Here is a 9,884-nt window from a genome sequence, read left to right on the forward strand (position 1 = left end):
GAAAATACACCTGAGGGACCTGAGGAACACAAGAGTTTGCTCTGGCTCTGCTACTGACTAACTCAGCATCTTCGAGCCTCCGTTTCCTCACTCGTAAAGTGGCAATAAAAGTACCCACGCTTTTTGTGGGTAAAAATAAGTGAAGTGCAGGGACTTCCCTGGCGGTCCAGTGGTTAAGACTCCACGCTTCCAATGCGGGCAGTGTGGGTTCGATCCCTGGTCAGGGAACTAAGATCCCACATGCCTCGTGGCCAAAAAATAAAAATTAAAAAAAAAAAGTGAAGTGCTGACATACTATAAAAACTTTAAAAATTACCTCTTCTATCTGCCCCTAATACCTGTGCCCCGTCCCTTCTCTGCCTTGCTTAATTTAATTCAATTTATTGATTTACGGTTCATGCCTAAAGCATGCTCCTAGTACAGAGTGCCAGGGGTAGCTGAACGGGCAGCATCACAGCAAACAAGTACGAGAACAAAGGGTTAGACAAATGGACAGCTGCTAAGTACTCATGAACATAAAAAATACAGTCATTTATTCATCTCAGATTCCCAGAGTGCCTCCTATGTGCCAAACTGGGTTCACTAGGTGAGGTCAACCCCTGACACATGGGTATGTGAATTTTTGTCTCTGTCTCAGACGGTTGAGAAGAAGTCAGTGTTTTGAGAAAACATGGTGATGTGATGGAAAACAAAGTGCCAATTCCCCAGAGCAAGACCTGGGTGGCATAGCCTCCCGTATAGCTTTAAGCCCTATACAGCAGAAAGTGGTAGCGTGCATGCTCCCCAAATGCCTGGGAGTGACTGTTAGGAGAGGGCATGATGTGGCCGAAAGGGCCCAGGTTTTGCCACCTAAAAATGGTGTAAACTTAGGAAGGTCAAATCTAACTTTGAGCCCCAGTTTCCTTGTCTATGAAACTGGGTCATAAAATCTGCTTGCCTGGTTGTTGTGAAATAAAATCAGATCGGGCAAGGATCTGCTTTACGGTAGCACTCGGAAAGGGATCTCCATTATTACGGTTTTGGGAAAAGCACAGAGCGGATGATCGCATTCATGAATGTCACTGTGGGAGATGCAGTCCGTCCTTGGTGGGGTCCAGGCCTCAGGAGTCACCAGCTGAGATCCTTTGCCGAGTGAAAAAGGCTCTGAGCACCCCCTGCACATCGCAATTCCGGAGACTGTAGATGACAGGGTTCAGCATAGGCGTGACGACAGTGTACCTGACACTGGCCACTCGGCCCTGCTCGGCCTCATACCGGGACATGGGCTGGAAGTAGACTGCAATGACTGTCCCGTAGAAGAGGCCCACCATGGCCAGGTGGGAGCCACAGGTGGACATAGCCCGGAGCTTTCCCGTGGCTGAGGGCAGCTGGAGCACCGCAGCTGCGATGGCCCCGCAGGAGGCGAGAATGAGCGGGAAGAGAGTGACTACCACCGCGGCACCCTCGGTGAAGATGAGGAGCTGGATGTGGCGGGTGTCAGAGCACGAGAGCCTTAAGAGAGGCTGGTGGTCACAGAAGAAGTGGGGCACTTGGTGGGAGGCACAGAAGGACAGGTGGGCCATAAGCAGGATATGCAGGAGGGAGTGGACGTGGGACACGAGCCACGCAGTCCCCACCAGGGCTGTGCACACAGCCTGGAACATCCTCGTGGCATAGCGGAGGGGGTGCCGGATGGCCACGTAGCGGTCATAGGCCATGGCAGCCAGGAGGCAGCTGTCAGTTACACCCAGGGCAAAGAAGAAGTACATTTGGGTCAGGCAGCCAGCCAGGGAGATGGAGCGGCCATGGGCCATCAGGTTGGCCAACATCTTGGGTACAGTGACGGAGGTAAAGCAGAGGTCAGCAAAGGACAGATGGGCCAGCAGGAAGTACATGGGTGCATGAAGGGTTGGACTGGCTCGGATGACGGCCACAATGAGTCCATTACCCAGGATGCCCGCCACATACAGGACCAAAAATAGGACAAAGAGAGGCCGCCGCTGTCCAGGATTTGTTGTTAGTCCTAGTAGGGTGAATGGGGCTCCTTCTGAAGTCTCATTGGCAGCATCCATGGCTGGGCTGCTTCTTTGCCTGGGACCCCAGGGGTTCCTTTCTACGGCTGAGTCATCTCCGCAGTGTCAAAGGAAAAGGGTGAAGGGCCACGAAGTTGCTCAAGGCTTTCTGGCCATGAGGGAAATCATGGGTTTGGAGTCAGACAGCCATGTTGCTACACACAGGTGTGGATCATGTGCAAATCATTTTTCCTCCCTGAATCTTCTTCCTTTCCAGGCCTTAGGTTCCCCATCAGTAAAGTAAGGGAGCTGAACCAGGTGACCTTGAAGGCTGCTTCCAACTTGGATACTTTGTGATTTGAAGCAAAAACAGAACAAAACCATTGCCCAGAATGTGGACCAGAGAAGGAAGAAAACACAAAAGAAAAGATTGAACAGAGAGAGGATCAAAATCAGGGAGAGATTTGACCAATGGGCATTTATTTCAGGAAAGTCAGAGTGGAAAAGAAAACCCAGATGGAAGCAAGGAACTTATCAAAGAAATAAAAATTCCAAACATTAAGGGCACACATATATTGAAATGAATGTAAACCTACAGCACCCAAATGCAAACATGATGTTTTAGAACACTGAGGGTCAAAAGAAGAAGCCGTCACTCCCAGGGATGCGCGGATCTGATGATGTTCAGATACCCAGACTGCCATCCAGTGTGTCATCAACAGTAGACGGTGGGACGCAGTCGAGCAATATCATCAAATTCTGAAGAAAAAAAAGATTCTGAACCTAGAATTTTATCCTAAACCAAAATATTAATCAAGTATGAGAAAGGAATAAAGAAATTTTCAGACTTGCAAAACAAAAAAAACAAAAAAAGAACCGAAGAACCTGGATGACTCCCTGTATCCCTGGAAAACTCCTCCCATGAAATCAAACACTTACAGCATCAAACAGATGCACACCCTTTATGGGAAACTCATGCAGACAGATGGATACACCTGCCAGATGCAGAGACTTGACTCTTAAGGACAGAGGCAACTTGTTTCAATGCCTCCATTTTTTCCTGTCTGAATCTCACTGCAGAAATCTTGGATGATTCTCCAAGAGGGGGGTCTTAAAATGAGAGGGATTTTAGGATAGGTTTCCTGAAGGCTATGCTGAGGCCATCTCTGCAGGAGAATGATCTCTTAATTTCTTTTCACATCCTTCTCTCTATTAAAATAAAACAAAGACCCTTCCTACCCTACTGTCTTCCTTTTCCTCCTCCATTGGGTAAGAAGAATTTCTGGCTTTGGATCCCTGGAGAACATTTTTTTCTCAAATTTACAATCACGTCCTACTGTCCAGGAAGGTAAGAGGATCGGGGTGAGAGGGTAAGATGGAGTGGGAAAGCTTGCTTACGAATTGGCTTTTTCAGAAACTGGACCTACTCTGACCCGTGTTTAAATTGGTCTCAATAAACATTCAAATACATGGAGCTGTTTGCAGAAACATTCATCTGTAATCACAAACACACCGGTACAGGCATGCGGGCATGTGCAGCCTCCAGCTGTGCTCTGCAAATACACAGGCACGATCGATCACATACAGAAACGTGGACACTGACATCTGAGTAAGCAGACAAGTGTAACCACAAGACCCACAGACCCAGACCATTCTACACATAAACAGAGGGTCCAAAGCAATCACAAAATAGCACTGAGGCCAGAGGGTGACGCTCATTTACAGACTCCTGTTCACGGGGGCTCCTGGCACCATGCACAGCTACTGGGACATGCACGTTCATGCTTCCACTGAGCACGTGGTCTGTGTCAGCTCTCTACCAGTGCCCGACCACCCCATCCCGGCACACCCTGTCACACCCCGTCACACAATCACATCTTCCGGCACAGCCCCAGGGGCCCACGGCCTCGCAACTTCACACACATGGCTACACTCACATAGGCTCATGCTGGGTCACAGCAGAGATGTGCCACCCTAGAGGAGCACGTCCGTATACACACTCCCTCCCCCTCCCCCAATGATGCCATCGGGCGGTGATGGGAATGCACAGTCTCAGCCTCACACAAACAGCACCTGCTCTCACACTCACATGTACAGCTCACGCCCACAGCCACGTTCAAGAGGACAGATTCGTACACTCTCCAGCCTGGCCACTAGCCCCGAGTGTACCTTCCGGCTTCTCCACATCACAGGAGGGAGTAGCAACGAGGACCAAGCGTAGCCCGTCACTGAAGGGTCTGGGGAGGGAGCTAGTGGCCACACGTATGGGGTTTGGGGCCTTGGAGCACCTTAGCTTCTCCCAGCGACAGCACCCCTTCCCCTGGCCCTCATTCCTGTGGTGGGAGGCAGCTTGGCTCTGGGGCTTGTTATTCTTTCTCTCTAGGGCCCAGTTTGATGGGGGTAGGGGTGGTTGGTGCCACCTTCAACTCGGGGGACCCTCAGGAGCCCCGTGCATCGTGAAAGTGCTGCTCCCCGGTCCCTGTCTTGTGGAGGCCAGAGCTGACTCCTGAGCCCCAAGTCCGGGGTTTACAGCAGTGGCTTCTAGAGCCAACTGTCTCGTCCCCTCAGCTGTTGCCGAGGCTTCTTGGAGGAAGTGTAAGAGCGTGGGAGGGATTGTGCCTCTGAGGACTGTGGCAATAATATGCCTGAGTGACTGTGTGTGTGTGTGTGTGTGTGTGTGTGTGTGTGTGTGATTGTATGCCTGGCTGTGAAATGATCATGTCTCTGTCAAACAAAATGTGTCTATGAGCTTGAGTGTGTGTCTGAATGTGCAGCTGTGCCTGTGTCTGTGTGGACGGCAGTGACAACCTGAGAGTGTTTCTTTGTGCATGAAGGTTTCTGATAGGGGACTGGGTCTGTGTTGCAGGGGCTATGTGTTCCCGTGTGTGTTTGTAGCATTCCAGGTGGGAATGGCTTTGCATGACTCAGCGTCAGAACAACCATGAAGGGTGATTTTGAAGGTATGAACTTTCAATGATTCCCTGCTGCCTACTGAATAAAGTCCCAATTCCCCTACCTGATATCCAGCCCGTAGGGTGTCCTTCCCATCCCCAGATCTTCAATCTTCAAACTTCTCTCCACTTCTTTCCCAACACATCTATCTCTAGCCAGTTAAATTGGTCTCCTTAGAGTCTTTTGTGCACACCGAGCTCATTTTACCTCTGTGCCGCTGTGTGTGCTTGTTTTCCCCCCACGGAATACCCCTTTCTTTCAATTCCTACCCATGCTGCAGGGTCCAACTGATTTTGTGCAATAAGTACCCAGTCTTCCCCATCCCAAACCTGCTTTTGTCCTAATTGCTTGTCTTAGTAGATGGTGTTGAAGGAAGTTTAAAAAGGGAAATATTTGATCAGAATTGGGGAGCTTTCCTGGGCCTCTCGCTTTGGGAACGAGGATCTGACTGTTTCTCTTCCTTTATCCTCCAGGTTGGGCTCTGTTATTGTCTTCCAGTGCCTCCCCTTCCCTCTTGTTTATTTTCTTATCTATCAAGTAGGTCCAGCATAGCAGCCTGAAACTTCACGTTTCCTCTGGTGGATGTGTAGGATTAATGTGATTATTGTATCTGACTGCTCCACAGATGCTAAACATGGGGAAGGACCCATGTACACCCTGTAGGGCCAAGATGATGGAAGGGGCCATGTGCCTCTGGAAACGTTCCCTTGATTGTGGTGAGAACTGTATGTCATAAGAGCCCAATAATTCATAACAAGAAGAAAAGACCACAGAGGAAGTCTCTGAGTATAAACATCATTGAATTGGGGGCAAACCTTCCATTCTCATTCCCATAGTTGCCAACTCTTCTGATAACGTCTCCAACCACTGTCATGCCATATGAGTTGTCATGGTGATAGGAGGAAAGAACTGGGAAAGGATTATAAAAACTCGGGGTGGGGACTTCCCTGGTGGCGCAGTGGTTAAGAATCTGCCTGCCAATGCAGGGGACACAGGTTCGAGTCCTGGTCCAGGAAGATCCCACATGCCGCAGAGCAACCAACCCTTGTGCGCCACAACTACTGAGCCTGCGAGCCACAACTACTGAAGCCCACGCGCCTAGAGCCCATGCTCCGCAACAAGAGAAGCCACTGCAATGAGAAGCCCGCGCACCTCAACGAAGAGTAGCCCCCACTGGCCGCAACTAGAGAAGGACCCATTGCAGCCGAAAATAAATAAATAAGTAAATAAGTAAGTAAGTAAGTAAACAGATAAATTTATAAAAACAAAAACAAAAACTTGTGGTGGGAGAAGGGGTTTTAATTCATTTAAGCCTTTGGCAAAATGTGTCGAGTTTGGGATATTGTACCCTCTGCTCTCAACATGCAGGCTCATCAGGTAATAGGGTGACCAAACATCCTGGTTTGCCCAGGACTGAGGAGGTTTTCTGGACGTGGGACTTAGAGTTTTAAAAACTAGGACAGTTCTGGGCACACCAGGACAAGTTGGTGACCCTGTCAGGAAACGTAAAAATTCTCTAAGAATTGAGGAGATAGTAGAGTCCACATCCCTCTCTCCATTAGTCTGGGACCTCCAAGAAGACCATAGTTACTAAGGAGGGACCCAGTTCTGGTAACAAGGGGCATCACCTCCCCAGGGAGCCGGGATGAACCTTCAGTGTTCCTGCAGTCTAAGTACCCAGCAGCTGATTTCTCCTTGAAAGGAAGTTGGAGTAGTGAGGCCAGCCCCTGGCTGGGGTCCAAGGGACAGACTCCATGGGGAGCCTATTAGGGGGTGACAATGAAGCATTGTTTGAGTCCCATACCTTGCCACCCCAGGCCTCATAGCAGCCGAAATCAGAAGGAGCTGGAAAGGGGACGAGACAGGAGCTGACATCTACTCTGACCATGCTCCACCTCTCCTTGGAGGTCCACTCCTGTCCTGCTCTTGCACGAAGGGGCTTCATGGGCAGAATGCAGTGCCTTGGGCCTTGCCCATGTGCACCTGAGTCAGGGAGACAAAGAAAATCTGTCAAAATTTTAAACTCTGGGTGGATAAAAATCCCAAGAGTACTGGATCTGAAGGGTCCAGCATGACCTGGAGCACTGTGGTTGCCTTTGCCCAAGAGGTTTATGGAATTTCCTCTCCAGACCCCAACTCTACCTCTGGATGTTGTAATCTTAACACAAAGAAGTCTACACTACCTGACCACGTGCTAATCTGAGCAAACTCATAACCCTCAATGAAACTTAAATCCACCAATAATTAGCTCCGACTCTTAAGCTTTAAGAAACATCAACCATTATCCATAACCCTAAATACGTCTTAAAGTGACCCCAAACATGTTGATTTGATTCTCAAAATACTCTTCTTATGCCTTACTTTCATCTAGTTCTGAACCTAGGCTAACTGAAATAATAACGACTGTGACTTAAGCTTATCACAAACGTTATCCACATACCAACCTAACTTAAATCTAACAGAGCTCTAACACGAACTAAACTCTAACTCAAATTTAATCTAGCAATAAAAAAAGAAACCTGAATTCTCATCTTAAGTAGTCCTGCCCTTTAACACTAACTATAAAATATTTCTAACATTTATTTTTTTTATATTGAAGTACAGTTGATTTACAATGTTGTGTTAGTTTCAGGTGTACAGCAAAGTGATTCAGTTACACACACATTCTTTTTCAGATTCTTTCCCCTTATAGCTTATTACAAAATATTGAGTATAGTCCTCTGTGCTAGATAGTAGGTCCTTGCTGGCTATCTATTTTATATATAGTAGTGTGTACATGTTATTTCTAATATTTCTAATAAGAGCTCAAATTTATCCAAACCCTTACTCCTAAATTTATCCCAAATCCACTATTAATTAGAATCAATCCAAATTGTAAAATTTACATAATTTTAATTCAATCCTAAATTTGTCCATTTGTAACCTAACCCTGGCTTTACCCTAACTCTAACCCTAGTCTTAGCCATAACATGAATGCTAACCGTATTCTAACCATAACCATAATTCTGATCCTTTCCTAATCTCTATCACAGCCCTGAAATAAATTAATCTTGGTCAAATTCTAACCCAACTATAGGATTTTAGGAATGAGCTAATGTATACGTTCTGGTGCTGCTTAGCCATTGTCCTGAGAGATGGAATATGTAGGCTAATAGGGAAGGCTATTTGCCTCACCAGATTCCATCCCATTCTGTGGCATGAGTGGGTTCTGAAGATGTTCTCTTCGGGTCAAGGTGAACAGAAGCAGACTCACTGGTCATGAAGGACCTCAGAAGAGCAAGAATCTAGAAACACTTGCAGCCAATACGGCTCTTATCTGGTGTTTCTGGGAATCATCCTCTTAGAAGTTCAAGTGGCAAATAAACTTAGTTACTGCACCTGGCGACATGCAGGAACTTCCATGTTTTGAACATCGAGGAACCTAAGGCAGCTCAACAGCAGATTAACTTGATCTTGATTCTGGCGCTGGGTCTAGATTACTCCAGGTTCCTGTCTCCTGTCTGTAAGCTTCAGTTTCTCCCCTTTTCTCCCCCTCAAACAATGACAAGAGACACCCAGCCAGAGGAACCTCCACCTTTACCCACAGTGACCGGGCCCGGGAAGAGCTCTCCTCATCTCTTCAGAGTCAGTCCTAACCAGCCTCTCGGACCTCGCACTCGTGCGCCGGCCCCGGACAGCAGCAGTGCTTGCAGTTTCTTCTGAGCACCTCCTTGACCTCTTTGTTTCGGAGGCTGTAGATGAGCGGGTTGAGAGCTGGGATGACAAGGGTGTAGAACACAGATGCCATCTTGTCGGTGTCCAGGTTGTAGCTGGAGCTGGGGCGCAGGTTCATGAAAATGAGTGTCCTGTAAAGCACGGCCACGGCCGTGAGGTGGGAGCCACAGGTAGAGGCTGCTCGCCACTGGCCCTTGGCCAAGTGCATGCCCATCACGGCTCCGGCAATGAACCCGACACGGCGATAGCTAACACGGTGGCTGTCTGGATGAAGCCACAGACGACGAAGAGGAGGAGTTCACTGAGACTGGTGTCGTTGCAGGAGATGGCCTGCAGTGGAGGGATATCGCAGAGGAAGCTGTTCATCTCCCGAGAGCCACAGAAGCTCAGGCGGAAGGTGAAGGTCGTGTGGACCATGGCACTCACTGCCCCAGCCAGGCCTGGTGCTGCCAGCAAGACCAGACACAGACGCCGTGACACGACGGTGGTGTAAAGAGGGTTCCCGATGGCCACATCGCGGTCACAGGCCATGGATGTCAACAGGCAACACTTGGCATCCACCAGCCCTGTAAACAAAAAGATCTGGAGGGCACAGGCTGCGTAAGGGATGGTGATGCAGGGCAACAGCTGGTCCACGAGCATCTTGGGACCGATGGCTGAGGAATAGCAGGCATCCAGCAGGGAGAGATTGGCCAGGAAGAAGTACATGGGTGTGTGGAGCTGGGCGGCCACGTAGAGTAGCAGCACCATGCCCACATTTCCCAGCAGGCTCACCAGGTAGACGGGCAGGAAGATCAGGAAGAGGGTCAGGTTCAGGTCCCAGTGATCTGTGATGCCCAGGAGGATGAACTCAGTAGGGGCACCCCTGGCCCAGGTGAAGTTCTCTGGCATCATCCTGCAGGACAGAGTCTGAGGAGAGACAAAGCAGGGGGGAGGTGAGGGAAAGGTTAGGACCATCACCTGTGAGAAAGCGCTTTGTACTGGGAGACAGGTAGACTTGGGTGTGAGTCCTAACTGTGTAACAAAATAGCGGTGTGACCTTGGACAAGCCATATCACCTTTCAAAACCTGTATTTTTAGTGCTGAGAAGTCACTATCATTTAACCTTCATGAGAGTGGGAATCTTGCCTGTCTTATTCAATTTTGAATCCAGAGTTCTGAGAATATTGTCTGGCACATAGTAATTGCTCAATAAATACGGGCATACCTCGTTTTATTGCACTTGGC

The 9,884-nt window shown here is 48.7% G+C and overlaps 2 protein-coding genes across 2 annotated transcripts; both read right to left on the bottom strand.

Annotated features, from left to right (window-relative positions):
- Nucleotides 1-1,100: 1,100 nt before the first annotated feature.
- Nucleotides 1,101-2,051, bottom strand: LOC133098235 (olfactory receptor 1K1-like). Its single transcript, XM_061200983.1, has one exon. It carries the CDS (start codon nucleotides 2,049-2,051, stop codon nucleotides 1,101-1,103), a length of 951 nt encoding a protein of 316 aa, XP_061056966.1.
- Nucleotides 2,052-8,574: 6,523 nt separating this feature from the next.
- Nucleotides 8,575-9,551, bottom strand: LOC133097270 (olfactory receptor 5C1). Its single transcript, XM_061199171.1, is given in 2 exon segments — nucleotides 8,575-8,894; nucleotides 8,897-9,551. Coding segments are annotated over 2 exon segments (975 nt in total).
- Between the last annotated feature and the right edge of the window lie 333 nt (nucleotides 9,552-9,884).

This window comes from Eubalaena glacialis, chromosome 9 (genome assembly GCF_028564815.1).
Source record: "Eubalaena glacialis isolate mEubGla1 chromosome 9, mEubGla1.1.hap2.+ XY, whole genome shotgun sequence".
Classification (NCBI taxonomy): Eukaryota; Metazoa; Chordata; class Mammalia; order Artiodactyla; family Balaenidae; genus Eubalaena; species Eubalaena glacialis.

Coding starts and splice junctions, on each gene's coding strand:
- LOC133098235 (XM_061200983.1), bottom strand. CDS start 2,051: ATGGATGCTGCCAATGAGACTTCAGAAGGAGCCCCATTCACCCTACTA.